This window comes from Bubalus bubalis, chromosome 24, assembly GCF_019923935.1.
Source record: "Bubalus bubalis isolate 160015118507 breed Murrah chromosome 24, NDDB_SH_1, whole genome shotgun sequence".
Classification (NCBI taxonomy): domain Eukaryota; kingdom Metazoa; phylum Chordata; class Mammalia; order Artiodactyla; family Bovidae; genus Bubalus; species Bubalus bubalis.
The window spans coordinates 40,812,130-40,830,212 of NC_059180.1; the positions used below are offsets into that span (position 1 = coordinate 40,812,130).

Sequence of the window (18,083 nt, forward strand, 5' to 3'; positions counted from 1 at the left end):
GGGCACTCAGCCGGGAGCGCTTGTCTTTGCACACTTGCGGTGGTGCTGCCTCTGAGCAGTGGGGCGCGTCCTCACTCCGCCGCGCTGGTGCCCCGCAGCCACAGGCCCTGGCGGAGACTGCACTGGGGACGCGGGGCTTCATTCTCAGCATCTCCGCTGCGCTCAGGGCGCCTGCCCCACGTGCCGGACACCCTCGTCCTCGCTGGTCTGGGGCCACAGAAGGTGCTCTGTCTCACGCATCTGCCTGGCTCCTGACCACCTTCCACAGCTCACTGGCCACTGGGATTTCCTTCCTGGGGCCGCCTGTGCTCCTGGGTTTCTTCACTGGTTGCTACCAAGTTTTTCTTACTGATCACTAGGAATCCTTTGTTTCACATGGCATATTTTATGATTTCTTTGTTTCTGTGTTTGCAGTCTTCTAGTTTGATGCTGGTCTCACTGTCTGGTGTCTGTTAAAGAAATTCTTGATGTTGTCAAATGTATATTTTTTCCTTCATGAAAAATGGTTTTGTGTTTAGCAACCTGTTTAGCAACTCTTTCCCACCTCTGATGCCGCCCTGTAATCTGACCCAGTGGCTTCTGGTTTGTGGTTCTTGTTGCCCAGCTGTTTGTGCTGGTGTCTGAGGGATTGACGCCTCACGTCCCAGCCCCTCTGCACCGCCCGCCGCCCTAGCAAGCCAGCACCCAAGGGTCCAGCCTGCTCTGCGGCCCTCCATCCCGTCCGTCTGTCTGTCCGTCTGTCTGTGCTGACGCTGCCTCACAGTCCCCGTACAGTTCTTCAACCCCAGGATCGCGGCCCAACCTCATCCGTCAGGAGAGTCCTGGCTCTTTGCTCCTCCCTGTAAAGACTAGGGTGCTCGTTGTCCGGCGTCTGGGGTGGCGTAATGTCGACTCACTAGGCTGGGAAGAAGTGACGTCTGTGATCCGAAGTGTTTCCACTTATGAGGATGCTGCTCATCTATCTGCGTGGGCCTCTGGCGCCGTGCGTACTGTGCGCAGGGCACAGGTCAAGTCTGACATGTCTCCAGCGTGTGGGGCGTCCTAACGCCAGGAGCCGGGCCATCATGCAGGAGTGGGGTGGAGAGGCTGGGGCCGGGCGTGAGGGGTGGGGCGAGCAGGGCGGGCTGGCTGTGTTGCCGGGGGATCCCCAGGCCCTGGAGGGCCGGCAGGAGGGCTGGGGGCTGCTGGCGCGTCTGCCCGGCCCAGCACGCGCTCCTCAGGCCGGGCAGCTTCCAGCGCCCAGTCACATGCTCCCAGGCGAAGCCCCGCTTCCTTGGCACGTTCTCTCCTCTGAGTCTAGAGATGAGAAGGGAGCCTGGAAGCCACCTCACTGCTGGGGGAGTCTGTAGAGAAGGAGACGCTAGTCTGAGCCTGGTGCATTCTGTTGTGGGAATTTTAAAAACCGTGATCCTGTTTTTTAATGGTGAGAAGAGCTGTTACCTCCTTCAGCTGCTTTTGGTAGCTTACTTCCTTTCCTACATTTTCAAATCCGGCCCGTTGTGTTCTCTCATCTCTGCTGTGGCGTTTGTCTTCCCTGCTCCTTCCAAGCAGAGCCCGTTGCTGTCTGTCCTCTGGCTTTGGGGTCCTGCTTCCTAGCTCCTCAGGGGTCTCTCATTCTTCCTCCTGAGAAAAAAAAGAGAGGCTTTCCTGGACCACCCACTTCTAGGGACATTGGTTCTTAGTTGGGGCAGCAGAGAGTCCTGGGGAAGAACTGGATCTTAGATATGGGAGTGAGCCTGGCGTGGGTGCTGTGGATCCAGAAAGGAAGGCTGATTCTACAGCCACGCTGCCCCCAGGGTACGCGCTCCTGTCCCACGCTGCCCCCAGGGTACGCGCGCCTGTCCCACGCTGCCCCCAGGGTACGCGCGCCTGTCCCACGCTGCCCCCAGGGTACGCGCGCCTGTCCCACGCTGCCCCCAGGGTACGCATACCTGTTTTTCTCTGGCTCTTGCAGCTCAGAGTCATCTTATTCTTGGTCAGCATATTTTCTTAAGCCAGAATCTTGACTTCTTAAGGTCCCAATAATCTCTCTCTCTTTTCTCTGATTTCTGTTCTAATCTTCTATTGAAGAAATGAGTATGTCATGTCTACTTTAAATGGGCAAAACTGAAAGGGAAAATGGGTAATTTAGCAATAATGGAGATTCTTTAATAGTCCAGTTGATAACAGGACGCTATCACTCAATCAAACCTACTTACAGAACATTCCTCCAACATTTCCAGGTGCTCATGGAACATTCTCCAGGACAAATGATATCTTCAACCCACAGATCACAATGAATTCTAAAGAACATACCTTGTATAATTCCAAACTCCAGTGACATTAGATAGCTACAACACAGTGACGTCTGGAAAAACCCAGATGTTTGGAAGTTAACACATCGAACTACTGTGTGCGTCAACCAGAAGGGAAATGAACACAAAATGTGTGGGACACAGCTAAGCAGTGTAACAGAAGAAGGCCTAAAAAACCCGGGCTCCTGCCTTGAAACACAAAAGGAGAGAAAACAAAACCCAAAGGAAGCGGAAATAATGATTAGCAAGGAGTCAGTGCAACAGAAAACAGTGGTTTTTCGCTGACCAACAAAATAACACACGAATTACCAAAATGATGATTTTTGAAAAGGGGCACATCCTATCAATCCCAAAGAAATGACCAGAACTTGCAAAGGAACACTAGGGGAGCGGTGCCAACAAATTAGATGAAATGGACACATTCCTTCAGTTGATTCAACAGAAGTCTTAAGCCTTCATGCAAAAGAAAGCTCAGGGCCACATGGCTTCACCAGTGCATTCTGTTAGTATTGCTAATAATCACTCACAAACTCTTCCAGAAAACGCAGGAGGGAACACTTCCCAACTCATTCTACAAGGCCGTTATCCCGATACCCAACAAAACCAGAGATCAACGTCCCTCATGAACACAGGTGTAAAGTCTTTAAAACGTTAGCAATCCGAATACACTGACATTCCACAGCACAGACAGGTGGGATTTATAACCGGAACACAAGGTTGACTGAACATCTAAAAGTCATCGTAATAAACCACGGTCATAGAACAAAGGACAAAATCATCTCAATGGATGCGGGAAACCGTGACAAAAATCCCATACCCATTTGTGGTTTAAAAAAAAAAAAGTCAACAAACCTGGAATCGAAGGGAGCCTCTTGGAATTGATAAAGGACATCTGTTTAATCTCCAAATGCTACTGTATCAAGCCATGACAACTCAGTTGTTTGAAGCGGCACAGATATATCACCTGCCAACTGAGAGGTCGGAAGTCTGTCAGGAGTCTCACTGACTGTCAGCAGAGCTGCTTCCCTCTGCTCCAAAGGGAGAATCTGTTTCCTTGCCCTTCCCTGCTGTGCGAGGCACCTGAGTCCCTAGCTCCTGACCACCCTCCTCCATCTTCAGAGGTCAGCAGCTGGGGGCCAAGTCCTCTCATGGCCTGGAATTATAGTGGGGCCACCTGGAAATCCATGTTCGTCTCACCGTCTCCAGGTCAGTTGATCAGCAGCCTCAGTTCCGCTCTGCCACGTGACCCGACATATTCATGATTCCAGGGATAAGGACACATGCATCGGTGGCTGGCAGCGTTATTCTGCCTGCGACACTGTGGATCAGAGACATAAGCCAGCGTCGTAATTCATGGTTAGTGATGGAATGCTTCTCACTAAAGTCAGGAACACAGCAAGGATCTCTGCTCTTGCCACAGAAGGCAGTGCCCACACTGAAAAGGAGGAAGGGAGAATGTCCTTTTTCACAGATGGTGTGATATTACATAGGGCTTCCCTGGTGGCTCAGCTGGTAAAGAATCCACCTGCACTGTGGGAGACCTGGGTTCGATCCCTGGGTTGGGAAGATCCCCTGGAGAAGGGAATGGCTACCCACTCCAGTATTCTGGCCTGCAATAGTCTGTATAGTCCATGAGGTTGCAAACAGTTGGACACGACTGAGCAATGGCTTATCCTAGGGGATCCAGCTACACACACCTGGGACTAATTAGTAAGGTCCTGGGATACACGATCACCAAGAGAAACCTGCTGTATTTGTACATACTGAAAACAATCTGAAAAGGAAATTAAAAGAACTCCACTCAGGGACTTCCCTGGTGGTCCAGTGGCTAAGATAGCACACTCCCAATTCAGGGGGCCCAGGTCTGATCCCTGGTCAAGGAAATAGATCCACATGCTGCAATTAAAGATCCTGCATGTCACTACTAAAGATCTCAGACACTACAGCTAAGACCTGGCACAGCCAGATACATACATATATATATGTATATTTTAAGAAGGAAAAAACCGGCTCCATTCATACTTCATCAAAACTCATAAAGTACTTAGAAATTATCAAAAGTAGTACAAGATTTATATACTGCAAACTACCAGAAAAAAAAAAAAAAAACTGCTAAGAGAAAGAAAATGTAAGTAAATAGATTCTATATTCCTTAAAGATTTTTGTGATCTTGGGTTAGGCAAAGAGTTAGACACCACATCAAAATCATAAGCCATGAAAGAAAAAAACTGATACACTGGACTTCATTAAAATAAACTCTCTTACTTCAAAAGACAACAGCAAAAAAAAGTGGCAAGCCACAAACAGAAAAATATCGGCAAATGTTATCCTTGACAATCCATAAAGTCATATCTATAATGTTCAGTGTAACAACTCAGTAAGGAGACAGTTAAAAAATGGATGAAAGTCTTGAATAGACACTGTGCTAAAGAAGATACAAGAGCCAATAAACACATGAAAAGGTGCCCAGTATCAATCGTGAGAGAAACACAGAATGGCTCAAAACCAAAAGAGAACAAAGCCGACTGTACCAAATAGCGGTGAGGATGTGGGACCAGACTCTCACAGCCTGTAGAATTACACAGTCGTTTTGGAAAACATTTTTTAAAAACAAAATACTATGTGAACCAGTAACTCCACTGCTAAGAATCTACCCAACAGGAGTGAAACCTGCGTCCACACAAAGGCTCACGGCAACGTTATACATAATAACCCCAGAGAAACCAACCAGCTGTCTATCATCTGATGTATGAGTAAACAGACATTATTCAGTCACAAGGAGGAATGAAGTTCCGACGCCTGCTTTGTGGACGAACCCTGAAAGCGTGCTCGGTGAGACAAGTCACAAAGGGCGCCTGCTGTGCGGGGCGCTCTAACACCCGCGGCGCCTGCACAGCGGCACACGCTGAGAGTCTCCGAGTTGTACGGTGTGCTGACGGGTGGATTTTATGGTGTGAGAATTGTGTATCAGTAAAGCTGTTTTATTTAACTGATATGCAGAGTACATCAGGAGAAACACTGGGCTGGAGGAAGCATAAGCTGGAATCAAGATTGCTGGGAGAAATATCAAGAACCTCAGATATGTAGATGACACCACCCTTAAGACAGAAAGTGAAGAGGAACTAAAAAGCCTCTTGATGAAAGTGAAAGAGGAGAGTAAAAAAGTTGGCTTAAAGCTCAACATTCAGAAAACGAAGATCATGGCATCTGGTCCCATCACTTCATGGCAAATAGATGGGGAAACAGTGGCAAGTGTCAGACTTTATTTTTTGGGGCTCCAAAATCACTGCAGATGGTGATTGCAGCCATGAAATTAAAAGATACTTACTCCTTGGAAGGAAAGTTGTGACCAACCTAGATGGCATATTGAAAAGCAGAGAGATTGTTTTGCCAACAAAGGTCCGTCTAATCAAGGCTATGGTTTTTCCAGTGGTCATGTATGGATGTGAGAGTTGGACTGTGAAGAAAGCTGAGCGCCGAAGAATTGATGCTATGAACTATGGTGTTGGAGAAGACTCTTGAGAGTCCCTTGGACTGCAAGGAGATCCAACCAGTCCATCCTAAAGGAGATCAGTCATGGGTGTTCATTGGAAGGACTGATGCTGAAGCTGAAACTCCAGTACTTTGGCCATCTCACGCGAAGAGTTGACTCATTAGAAAAGATCCTGATGCTGGGAGAGATTGAGGGCAGGAGGAGAAGGGGATGACAGAGGATGAGACGGCTGGATGGCATCACGGACTTGATGGACATGAGTTTGGGTGGACTCTGGGAGTTGGTGATGGACAGGGAGGCCTGGTGTGCTGTGAGTCATGGGGTTGCAAAGAATCAGACAGGACTGAGGGACTGAACTGAACTGAACTGAAAGCTGTTTTAGGAAAAAAAAAAAAACTGTTGGGTAAAGGCATCAGAGTTGATACTTTATTACATTATCCCAACATACTTCTAGAAAAACATTTCAGCCTCGACAAAATTAAATGGAGGAAAAAGGGTAACACTTAATAACAGTATCAAAAGTAACAACCATCTATAGGAAAAAAATTTTTTTAATATATGTAAGATCATAACACAGAAATCTACACAAATACCAGGGAGAGAAACTGAAGAAGACCCAACTGTGCCCATCCACACTGGAAGGGGAGACTCAAACTGCAACAGGTCAAAAGTGGACAGGCAGTTGTGCATACGTGACAGGCTGCCCCCCGTGGACAAGGAGGAGGCCGGAAGCCCCTGCACACGGAGAGGGGTCTGCTCTGCCTGCAGAGTTCCGTGGGAGCCCAGATAGGGCCCGGCTACCTGGACCTGACCACAGCAAGCTGGAGCCTGAGAGGGAGGAGGAAGGGAAAGCCACTGCCGAAATCCACCAGGAAGAATGAAGCTCAAACGGCAGCTCACTCTTAGGAAGCGAGAGAGAGGGGAGGCCCCGAGACCATCTCAGAGAAAGGGCAGTGATGGGTCCCCCAGGTCTTTTAAGAGAATACCCTGAAGTCCACTGGCGGAACGGGACGTGACACCGCGAGGAGCTTGATACATACGTCAGCCTAGATTAAAAAGCTTTTCTCCCTGCAGTTTTTCCATTTAAGGAGCATCTTATGAGGCCACATGAAGATTAGGAACTCTCACCAGAATGACAATGAAGAGAATGGAGAGGCAGATCATGGTGCCGAAGACAGGCCTACTGGCCACACACGACAAGGGGCATCCAGAACACGGTTTAAAACCTGTCGCACTGACAGCACCCAGATAACTCAGCAAGAGACCGAAACGCACTTTACAGGAGGCGACAACCCTCTGGGCAGTGAACCTCTCTGAAGCGTCGCCTGCCGTCACTGGCGACTGAAGAAGCGCGGGACAGCGACAGCCACTGCCCACCCGCCTTTGGGCTGAGTAGACGGGGTGGGGTGCTAGTGAGGCCCCCCTGGCCCCGGGCGGGGGATTGTCACCTGCCAGGACGACACACCCTGGGCCCGGCAGGTCCACTCAGGACACACAAACGCGCAGGGCCCCTCAGGGCCGCAGCCCCAAGGCGGGAGACGGGGAGGGGTCTACAACGTGGCGCCATGTCCATGAAGACCGGAAACCAGGCTCCTCAGGGGCCCTCGGGGTCCAGTGGGAAGAGGCCAGGGCCGGCCACCCTGGGAGCAGGGGCAGCGTTAGCCCCAGGCTTCTCCCAACTCAGCGGGCTGACTGCCAGCGCTACTGCGGGGCTTGGGCAAGGCTAACCCGGCTGCCGCAGTCCCAGAAAGGGTTCCCCGACACACACGCTCCCCGCGGATTTACAGGAAGTCCCACCCCAGGCCTGTGGGTGTCCGGGGACAGGCGCCGGCCGCTTGCCGGCTGGGAGCTTTTCGGTGCAGAGGCCCCAGGGCCTGACTCCTGCTGAGTCTGCACTTTCTACTGTGTAAATGCGTGTTTGCCCTGTAAACTTCTGGGTGTGGACTTTCTCCCTGCAGATCTATAATTTCTCAGAAGAGAAGCTGAGAGATGACCTGGAAAAAAATCAAAGCTCGATAAAGGGAGGAAGACAAAGCCAGTCCTTGAGTCCTGGCATAAGCTGCGGAGGGGCCACGAGGCAGGGGGTCTCTGGGCCCGGGGACTCCTGCCTCACCCCCAGCCCTCCTCCTCGGCCTCACCGGGAGGCCTCCACAAGCCTAGCCTTACCCACGCATGGTTCCACCTTTTTCAAGCCCTGATGACACAGGCCCTCCACCCCAGGGGCAGCAGAGGAAGGGGTAGGCGGGCGCAGCAGCCACAGGCAGGGTCCTGGTGAAGGGGAGGGGCGGCTGGAGGCCAGCTCAGGGACGCAGCTGGGTCTGGAGGAGCCGCACCCTGCCTCCCACGTCTGACCCGGGGCTGACCTCAGGCCAGACACTGGCCCCCCCGCGGCCTGCACAGTGTGGGGTGGCCGTGCCCCACGGGTACCCCAGAGGGCAGGAAGGGCCGCTACTGCGGGGGCTGGTCTCACGGCCCCAGGATCTGGCCCCCGAGGCCAGGCTACCCCCACTCTCCTCCCTGGAGAACAGGGCCGGGAAAGCAAACAGAGCTGCCAGGACCCGGCCAAGCATTCCTAGAAGAGGCTGGGGGTGGGGCACGGCCAGACAGCAGCTGACCCTGAGGTCACGGGAGAAGCGGAGGCCGGGCCAGGCCCTGGGAGCTGACCGAGGACCCCACCCAGGTAGGGAGGAACAGGCGAGGCATGGTCAGCATTCGGGGGACAGGCAGGCCCAGCTTAACTCCCACACAGCCATCGGCTGGGCAGGGAGCCCCCAGGAGCCCCGAAGGGCCCCCACCCCCAAGCAGGGGGCGGCTGAACACTAGCCCCTCACAGGCTGCTCCAAGGGAGACCCCCGCCCAGCACTGCCCGCAGCCCCAGCTCTGTGGCCAGCCCTGCAGGGGGATGGGGGCGGGGGAGCCAGGATGATGGGGATGGGCCTGCGGGCCTCAGAGCTGCACCCGCCCTCCTTGCCCCCGAGGGCACGGTGGGCAGACGCCGCCCCCAGCCCGTCCCCTGTGCCACCTGCCCCACGCCCCGCTCTCAGAGCCGCCGCTGGCGCCCGGCAGGAGGGGGTTAATGGCGCTGGGGCCAGCAGCTGGGCTGGCCGGCGACACGGGTGCTGCCCCGCAGAGGGGAAATCCAGAGGGCAGGAGCAGCGGCCCAGCAGACGCCCGCTCCCGCTCGGCACGAGGGATGGCCCCAAGCAGAGGTGAGGCTCCTGCGGTCCTGCCACTCGCGCAGGGGTGGCCAGCCCATGCCCCCGGCCCACCATGGTAGGGGCTGCCCCCGGGAGGGCTTCACTCTGGGAGCCCCCGGGGGAAGCGTGGCCACTTGTCTGGGGGGTCCGCCCACCTCCTCTCCCACCCTGGGCCCAGGCAGGGGTGCGGGGGATGCAGGGCCCCGCACCACCCCAGGGCCCCGCCCAGGCCCCCCCACTCCTCGGAGGCCAGGCCAGTGCCACCCGGTCCCCTTGCGGAGCCTCACCCACCCTAGCTGCCGTGCCCACCCTGAGACCCGGAGCGCTCAGGGCAGGGAGGGGCCCGCTGCGGGGGACAAGCCCAGCGCCCAGTGGAACTTCTGGGGGGCCTTGAGGGGAAGCCTGGCATCCTTTGTCCAGTGATAGAACCAGTCTCCAGTGGTCAAAGGCCTGGGGCCCCATCGGCCCTCGAGGCTGGCACCCTCCTCCTCTCCCTATGCTGGCTCTGGGCTAAGTCCCTGGTACGTGCCACACACATACCAGGGAGGGAGGTGCCCCTGACTGGGGGGTCTGACTGGGGCAGCGGGCATCCAGCTCACTGTCCAGGCCCTCAGGGCAGCAAGCGCTTGCCCACCCAGGCCCGCTCCAGAAGGTTCTGTCGCTCACGCCTTCCAGCCTAGGCTGGCTTGAGTGTCCACCTTGGGGATGAGACTGACACATGGCCTAGTGGCCAGGTCCCTGGTCCCCAGTTCCCTCTGGTCCTGCACAGTGGAAAGGGCAGCCGGTCTTGACCCGGAGGACGTCCCAGTCCTGCCCGTTGACGTGGGGCCCGCGTCTCTTGCCCACACCTTCCGCTCTGGTCAGCAGGGCCTTCTCTTAACGGGTGCGTGTCGTGGTCCTGGGGTGCAGCTGAGGCCTGGAAGGTCCCGTGTCTTGCTCCGACCTGAGTCCCCGTCCCGGGCCCCTCCCCAAGCCCCTCTTCCCGCAGGAGGCCCGGCCCTGGTGGTGCTGCTGGTCTCCTGGGCAGCGCTGGGTCCCCACGGCCTGGAGGGAGTGGAGCCCGTGGCGCCAGCAGACCCTGAGGGCCTGCAGTGCCCGGCTGTCTGCTCCTGTGGCCACGACGACTACTCGGACGAGCTCAGCGTCTTCTGCAGCTCCCGGAACCTCACACGGCTGCCCGGGGGCCTCCCCACCGGCACCAGGGCGCTCTGGCTGGACGGGAACAACTTCTCCTCCGTCCCTGCGGCCGCCTTCCGGAACCTCTCAGGCCTGGGCTTCCTCAACCTGCAGGGCAGCGGGCTGGCCAGCCTGGAGCCGCAGGCACTGCTGGGCCTGCGCGGCCTGCGCCACCTGCACCTGGAGCACAACCGCCTGCACGCGCTGGCGGCCCACACCTTCCTGCACACGCCCAGCCTGGCCTCGCTCGGCCTCGGCAACAACCTGCTCAGCCGCCTGGACGAGGGCCTCTTCCGGGGCCTGGCGCACCTCTGGGACCTCAACCTGGGCTGGAACAGCCTGACTGTGCTGCCCGACACTGCGTTCCAGGGCCTGGCCGGCCTGCGGGAGCTGGTGCTGGCGGGTAACAAGCTGGCCTACCTGCAGCCTGCGCTCTTCTGCGGCCTGGGCGAGCTGCGAGAGCTGGATCTGAGCCGAAACGCCCTGCGCAGCATCAAGGCCAATGTCTTCGTCAAGCTGCCCAAGCTCCAGAAACTCTACCTGGACCACAACCTCGTGGCCGCCGTGGCCCCGGGTGCCTTCCTGGGCATGAAGGCGCTGCGCTGGCTGGACCTGTCGCACAACCGCGTGGGCAGCCTCCTGGAGGACAGCTTCCCGGGGCTGCTGGGGCTGCACGTCCTGCGCCTCTCACACAATGCGCTCGCTGGCCTGCGGCCCCGCACCTTCAAGGACCTGCACTTCCTGGAGGAGCTGCAACTTGGCCACAACCGTCTGCGGCAGCTGCCCGAGGAGGCCTTCGTGGGCCTGGGCCAGCTGGAGGTGCTGGCCCTCAACAACAACCAGCTGCAGGAGCTCAGGCCCGGCGGCTTCCTGGGCCTGCTCAATCTCGCTGTGCTCAACCTCTCCAGCAACTGTCTGCGTGACCTCCCGGAGCGGGCCTTCCAGGGCCTGGCCAAGCTGCACAGCCTGCACCTGGAGGGCGGCTGCCTGGCCCGCCTGGGCCCACTTGCCTTCGCGGGCCTGTCGGGGCTGCGCCGGCTCTTCCTCAAGGGCAACAGCATCGCAGACGTGGACGAGCGCAGCCTGGGGGGCCTGGCTGAGCTGCTCGAGCTGGACCTGACTGCCAACCAGCTCACGCACTTGCCTGGCCGGCTCTTCCAGGACCTCGGCCGCCTAGAGTACCTCCTCCTCGCCCGCAACCGGCTGTCGGCGCTGCCGGCGGACGCCCTGGGGCCCCTGCAGCGCACCTTCTGGCTGGACGTCTCCCACAACCGCCTGGAGGCGCTGCCTGCGGCCGCGCTCGCACCACTCAGCCACCTGCGCTTCCTCAGCCTCCGAAACAACTCGCTGAGGACCTTCGCACCGCAGCCCCCTGGCCTGGAGCGCCTGTGGCTCGAGGGCAACCCCTGGGACTGCGGCTGCGCGCTGGGCGCCCTGCGGGCCTTCGCCCTGCAGCAGCCAGCCTCCGTGCCCCGCTTTGTGCAGGCCCTGGCAGAGGGCAACGACGACCGCCAGCCGCCCGTGCTGGCCTACAACAACATCACCTGCGCCAGCCCGCCCAGCCTGGCGGGCCTCGACCTGCGCGACGTTGGCGAGGCCCACTTTGCCCACTGCTGACCCAAGGCTGCCCCGGCGTCCTGACGGGCCCTCACGACCCCGGGGGGACACAGTTCGGGACCTGTGAGCCCCAGCCTGCTCCCTGAGAGCCTGTTCATGAGGGTCAGGGACACGGCCTCCCCAGCTGTCATCAATTAAAGCAACCAAATAAACGGGGCCATGTGTGAGGGCAGGGCTACAGCTCAGTGCAGGTGGGGTGCTAGCCAGCGCCCCTTTGGCTGCCGTGGCCCCATGGCCTGCCCTGCGCCCAGCCTCCCTTCTCATCTGTGAGTCCCCAGGTCACCCCCCTGGGAGTGGTGGGCCTTCACTCGGATCCTCCGGGAGCCTCACACATCAGCCCCTCACCAGCAGCGTCCTCAGAAGCAGCTTGGTCCTGGGAAGAGGGGGGTGGAGGGGGTGCGACCATCCCTCTTTGGGTCCCTGTGCTCCCAGCCAGACCCCCCACCCCCAAAGGAAGCCCCCCAGGGCACACTCATCACCATCCACCGTCCATGGAAGCGGGGCCCAGGGCTGGCCCCCTGGCCTGGACACACCCCTGGCAGAGCACCCAGACTCTTCCCCGGGAGAGTGGCACGCAGGCCCACCGTTCCACCGCCCAGGATGCATCCCAGCTTCCCCAGGACCCACGCAGGGAAGAGGCCCAGGGCTCCGCTCCACACTCGCCTCTCCTGCCCGTCAGCCTGGCCCCCTGGCCTGGGGCGGGCCCTTGGCTGTCTCTGGGCCAAGCCTGGCCACTCACACAGCAGGACTGCTGGCCAGTTCCTGGGACTCGGGGGTGGACACTGTCTGCATAGGACACGGTGACACGGGGCCCAGGCGGAATGCTCTAGAAAGGTCAGACATGTAAACACGGCTGTGCGATGTGTTTATTTCAGCTCCTCTGAGTTACAAGTTTGACCCCTGACTGGGTGTCACCTCCTTCACGGGGATTCCGGGCCAGCGGGCCAGGCAAGCTTCCAGACGCACCAGCTCTGTGGTGCATGAAGAACGTGGAGACTTGGCTGTCGGGAGCAGCAGTCTGTCTGGGCCACAGGGGTACCAAGCTGCGCCAGCAGGGAGGGCAGGCCACGGCGCAGGGACCCCATGCCATCCCTGGGTGACTGGGCGGAGCCACTCACTGTCGGCAGCTCAGCTGAGATGCTGCCGAAGCTCCGCAAATGTCCAGGGTGGGCCCCATGGGGAGAGGGGCACACGGGGCCTGGCCGGGCCCCTGCTCCAGACCTCCAGCCCCACAGCGCACAGGAGCGCTCAGCCCGCCTCAGTCAGGAGAGCCCCGCAGGCATCTCGCTGAGAATCTTCTGGGCGATGGAGGAGAGCGCGGGGAAGGCGGGACTGTCGGGGAAGTCCTGGATGAAGTCCCGGCCATCCTCCAGGCTCCGCGTGAGCTCGGGGTCCAGGGGCACCGAGCCTGGGTGGGGGCGGAGAGTGGGCAGTGAGGGCCAGGTTGGGAGGCCCGGTCCACCCCCTCAGCCCAGGAGCCCACGGGCAGCACTGCCAAGGCCCCGCAGGACCCATTCCCGGGCTCAACCTCCCCAGGACACCCAGCAGCCGCCCAGCAGGCCCTGCCGCCTCCCGGGTGCTCTTGCAGAAGCAAGCACAGGGTGCCTGTGGCTGGCAGCTCTCACAGGGCAGGGGGTCGGCGGGGTGGGAGGAAGCCCCCTCTCCCCGGGGGGTGCAGGGCCCCGTGGCAGCCCCAGCCCACTCACCCAGGAAGGGGACGCCGGCATGTCTCGCCAGCTCCTCGCCGCCTCCCTTGGAGAAGACATTGGTGCACTCCTGGGACACAGAGACACGGGGTCCACCTCCATCCTCTCTGCTTGCAGGGGGCGGGCGGGGTGGGGGGAGCTGGCTGCCCATGCCCGCAATCGCCCAGGACTCACCGAGCAGTGGGGGCAGACAAAGCCGCTCATGTTCTCCACAAGCCCGATCACCCGCAGCCCCACCTTCCTGCAGAAGGTCAGCTCCCGCCTCACGTCCCCCACGGACACCGCCTGGAGACCGGGAAAGGGGCCGGGGCGGCAGGTGGGTACCCCGAAAACAGCCAAGATGGGTGAGGAGGACAGGGCAGAGCGTCTGCCCCAGGGCAAAGGCGCCCGTGCGGGAACAGTACCTGGGGCGTGGTGACCACGAGGGCCCCCAGGGGGCTGTGGGGGCGCAGGGCGTCCACCACGGCCATGTGCTCATCAGAGGTCCCCGGGGGCGTGTCCACAACCAGGTAGTCCAGCTGCCCCCAGGCCACATCGGACACAAACTGCTTTATCAGCGCTGCGGAGACCCAGGGAGGCTCAGGGTTGGGGGTAGCAGGCGGGCAGGCAGGGTCTCACTGGGCCCATGTTCCCCCCAGGGCAGGGCGACCTTTGGGCCCAGGCCCACCTGCATTCGGAGAGCTGTGTGTGCCACTGTGCACCAGGAGCAGGGAGAGACCCTTCCCCAGCACCCCCAGGACTTCTGCTCAGGCCCTAGCTTCGATGGCTGGAGCGGGGATCCTCCAAGGGCAGATGTCTGTGCCCCAGAGAGATGGCCTGTGGGGAACGCCAGGCAGGCATGGCCTGGGAGCAGCCCCCACCCCGGGCCTGCTCCCACACCTGGCAGCCCCGCACTGGCCCTCGGAGGGAGCTGAACCCTGTCTGCTGAGGCAGAAGCACCAGAGCCTGCCCAGGCGCCCCAGAGGGCGCCTTCCTGCCCAGGGGAGGACCAGGTAGCTGAAGGCCTCACGGCTGCGGCTCACGCTCTCGCTCCCCAGGCCAACTGTCTGCGTACTTGCAGGCTTGACAGGTCGGGGTTGGGGGGAGCGTCTTGGAAGTGAAGACCGGCACCAGTCTTTCCCCCGGCGCCCGAGGTGGTGGGGCGGGTGGGGAGCCGGCAACCTGGCGTGGCATTACCGTTCTTCTTGGGGCCTCTCCACACCACAGCCTCGTCCGGCTGCTCCAGCAGGAAGCCCACAGACATGAGGGAGATGCTCTGCTCCCGGTCCACGAAGACAGGCACCCAGCCACTGTCGCCCTGGTGCACCGCCCTGCCCTGCGCCCGGAGCATGCGGGGGATGCTGGGGCCACACAGGTCCACGTCCAGGATCCCCACCTGCAAGAGGGCGTCCACGCGGTTCGTGAGGGCCTCTGACCAGGCGCTGCCCTGTGTGCCTACCCAGGAGAGCGGGGGCTCGCGAGGAGACAGGAGGTACTCACCTTCTTGCCCGCGTGGCGCAGGGCCAGCGCCAGCTCCGTGGAGATGGTGCTCTTCCCGACGCCCCCCTTTCCTGAGAGGACGAGGACAATGTGCCGGACGCCGGCCAGGTTTCCAGGCTCTGGTCGGAAAGACAGAGGGGAGGAGGGCCGGGTGTCTCCTTCGTACCTTCCTTCCGCTGCCCACTCACCATGGTCACCAGGCACTTCCTACACTCATGTCCTGAGAGGGCCGTCCTGAGACCTGCCCCATCACCACACATGCAAATGCGGCCACGTGAGAGGGATTCCAGCAGACCCCAGACCCAAACCCCTGCTTCCTCAGAAACGGTTGTCCCCGCTCGGTCTGGAGCAGGGCTGCTGCGGCTAGAAATGCTGCAAACCCTCTGCTCTGCAGTGTGCACACGTGAGTGCATGCACACCTTGCATGCACAAGGCCAGTTACAGCCAAAACCTCCCAGCTGGCTCCAAGGGATGAGTGTGGAGACCAACGTACTGCCAGCCCCTGTGCCAGCACCTCCAGGTCTGACCCCAGGGGGGCAGCGCCCTCTTCTGGGGGCAGAAGCGGCCCTCCTGGCAGCCCTGGCCTCCGGCTCAGGAGGCACCCACACCGTGTGAGGGCGCAGAAGTCAGGTCACTCGGATGGCTCACAGTTGCGCTTAAGAAACCCTGGGTACCCCCAAGGCGCCATAGCGCCAGTGCCAGACCCCAGGCAGACTCTGCCCCAGTTCCTGTTCCTCCCAGTGAGCCTGAAATGCCACCCTGAACACACGACTCCCACCCCTGCTACCCCACAGAGGTGCCATCTGTGTACAAACAACCCTCAGCCCCTGCAAAGAGCTCTGAGGACCTCACCACAGAGAGTCCTGCCCAGCCTGCAGCCAGCTGCTCACTCCCGCAGCCTCCCTGCACCCCGGCTCCCCAGGAAGGGCTCAGTGTGAGGTGAGTGAACAATGTCTCCCTCCTGACCCATCTCTCATGGACAGGTTCAAAGGCCGCTGCCACCAAAGGGTCCCTAGAAGGAACTCAGGGTGCACCTGGCCTCTCCACAGGCCCTGGGCGTAAGGCGGTGCAGTGCCCGTCCTGGATCTCCGTCTGGAGATCCTGTACGGTGACAAGGAAAGGGCACCATCACCCAGCCGCGGGTCACTGCCAACAAACACAAGCCTCGGCCACCTGCCTCAGGCTACCGTGATGACTTAAAAGGCTATTACTTAAACTGCTCTAATACCACAAAGTAGTGGGGGGGGGGGACTTCCCTGGTGGCTCAGTGGTGAAGAATCCTCCTGCCAATGCAGGAGACACTAGTTCGATCCCTGCTGTGGAAAGATCTCACATGCCACAGAGCAGCTAAGCTTGCCTGGGATTCTCCAGGCAAGAACACTGGAGTGGGTTGCCATTTCCTTCTCCAGTGCATGAAAGTGAAAGTGAAGTCCCTCAGTCATGTCAGACCCTCAGCGACCCCATGGACTGCAGCCTTCCAGGCTCCTCCATCCATGGGATTTTCCAGGCAAGACTACTGGAGTGGGGTGCCATTGCCTTAAGTAAACTCAAAGGCTTATAAACGATGACAAATCAAATGCATACTACTACATGGGAGAGACTGCCTGGAAGGGGCAAAGGAAAGCAGTGTCTCCCCACAGAGGAAAGTGAGGGATCCCACGTGTGGATGAGAGGACCAATCAATCAAGCCTTAAGTCCAACCAAATCAAGATTATCTGATACACTGGACAAGTATGGGAGTCTTTGTATGTAAAGAATCTCTCCAATAGGATACAAGTACCCGACAACAGAAGCTGCCTCTGGGCACAGGGAGGTTTACTGCATAGCCCGTGAGGCTTCTCGAATTTCTGTGTGCATTTGCCTCTTCGTTAAAATCAGAAGTATTCATCATCAACCCAGAAACCATTCCTCTCACCTTGCAGCAAGTGTGCCCTTATCATAACAAGCTTCTTCTGATTTTTCTCTCCAGTGTTACGTTTATAATCTGATGGATGAATCCAGCATTGTAAACACTTTGTGCTCAAGATATCAGACCCGAAGTCTTTTAGAAAATAATGTAGCTAAGGTCCATCTAGTCAAGGCTATGGTTTTTCCAGTGGTCATGTATGGATGTGAGAGTTGGACTGTGAAGAAAACTGAGTGCCGTAGAATTGATGCTTTGGAACTATGGTGTTGGAGAAGACTCTTGCGAGTCCCTTGGACTGCAAGGAGAGCCAACCAGTTCATCCTAAAGGAGATCGGTCCTGGGTGTTTATTGGAAGGACTGATGCTGAAGCTGAAACTCAGCTTTAGCCACCTCACGCCCAGTGTTGACTCGCTGGAAAAGACCCTGATGCTGGGAGGGATTGGGGGCAGGAGGAGAAGGGGACGACAGAGGATGAGATGGCTGGATGGCATCACCGAGTCGATGGACATGAGTTTGGGTAAACTCCGGGAGTTGGTGATGGACAGGGAGGCCTGGCGTGCTGGGATTCATGGGGTCGCAAAGAGTCGGACACAACTGAGCGACTGAACTGAATCTGTGCGAATCCGGCTGTGCCCAAGGTATACATTGGGTTCCATGCAGATTTTATTTAAAAAAAAAAAAAAAGGCTTAGGAAATCAGAATAAAACTTCTACAAAAAAACAGAGAATGTGACGTTCAGGTTTCTCCTTCTTAGAGCGCCTTATTCAAGTAAGACTTCCTTCTAAGCGCCGTAATGACACGTGCGCGCACCTCTGAGAACTTTATACCGGAAATAAGATGGTGTGCTGAAACCCGGAGCCGCGACTAGCAGCTGCGGGCCTGCCCTTTCCTTCTCGCCTCGGCACCCGCCGACCCGCAACGCCCCGCGGCCACGCACACTCACCCACAGCAGCTTCCATCCTGCCCTGCTCGCCCCGCGTCCTCCCTTCGCAGCCCGCCTCCCTCCAATCTGAGTGAAGCGCCTTCGGGCCAATGGGCAACGCGAACCCGCCTCGGCTCTTTTTGATAGGCCCACTCGCGCTACCCTTAGCCAATCAGATTGCGCAAGGGGTGCACGCAGGTTCCGGCGCAGACGGCGTACAAGACAGGAACCCACTTCCGTGTCAACGCCCCAGCATGGGACCGCTTCGTTTGCCCGCCCCACGTCCAATAGGC

The 18,083-nt window shown here is 58.6% G+C and overlaps 2 protein-coding genes and 1 long non-coding RNA gene across 7 annotated transcripts; 1 reads left to right on the top strand and 2 right to left on the bottom strand.

The window, feature by feature from the left end:
* Positions 1-1,481: 1,481 nt before the first annotated feature.
* On the bottom strand, positions 1,482-3,615 carry LOC123331653. Its single transcript, XR_006548417.1, has 4 exons — positions 3,492-3,615; positions 3,147-3,265; positions 1,932-2,106; positions 1,482-1,623 (listed from the first exon to the last, which is right to left on the bottom strand). It is a non-coding gene; the product is annotated as an uncharacterized LOC123331653 (long non-coding RNA).
* A 2,469-nt stretch (positions 3,616-6,084) lies between these two features.
* Positions 6,085-12,023, top strand: IGFALS (insulin like growth factor binding protein acid labile subunit). 3 transcript variants are annotated; one of them, XM_006076858.3, is made up of 3 exons: positions 6,087-8,467; positions 8,854-8,996; positions 9,958-12,023. In XM_006076858.3, the coding sequence occupies exons 2-3, from the start codon at positions 8,864-8,866 to the stop codon at positions 11,775-11,777; spliced, it is 1,953 nt and encodes a 650-aa protein (XP_006076920.2). In that variant the 5' UTR covers positions 6,087-8,467; positions 8,854-8,863; the 3' UTR covers positions 11,778-12,023. The 3 variants fall into 3 exon arrangements, with proteins under 3 accessions (XP_044791869.1, XP_006076920.2, XP_044791870.1); XM_044935934.1 differs by having other exon boundaries at positions 6,085-8,467; positions 8,854-12,023; XM_044935935.1 differs by having other exon boundaries at positions 6,087-8,996.
* Positions 12,024-12,625: 602 nt separating this feature from the next.
* On the bottom strand, positions 12,626-17,961 carry NUBP2 (nucleotide binding protein 2). 3 transcript variants are annotated; one of them, XM_006076863.3, is made up of 7 exons: positions 17,812-17,961; positions 14,963-15,081; positions 14,660-14,858; positions 13,888-14,042; positions 13,658-13,768; positions 13,484-13,553; positions 12,626-13,185 (listed from the first exon to the last, which is right to left on the bottom strand). In XM_006076863.3, exons 1-7 carry the CDS (start codon positions 17,825-17,827, stop codon positions 13,040-13,042), a joined length of 816 nt encoding a protein of 271 aa, XP_006076925.1. In that variant the 5' UTR covers positions 17,828-17,961; the 3' UTR covers positions 12,626-13,039. The 3 variants fall into 3 exon arrangements, with proteins under 3 accessions (XP_006076925.1, XP_006076926.1, XP_025131078.1); XM_006076864.3 differs by lacking the exon at positions 13,888-14,042; XM_025275293.2 differs by lacking the exon at positions 13,888-14,042 and having other exon boundaries at positions 14,963-15,203; positions 17,812-17,956.
* Between the last annotated feature and the right edge of the window lie 122 nt (positions 17,962-18,083).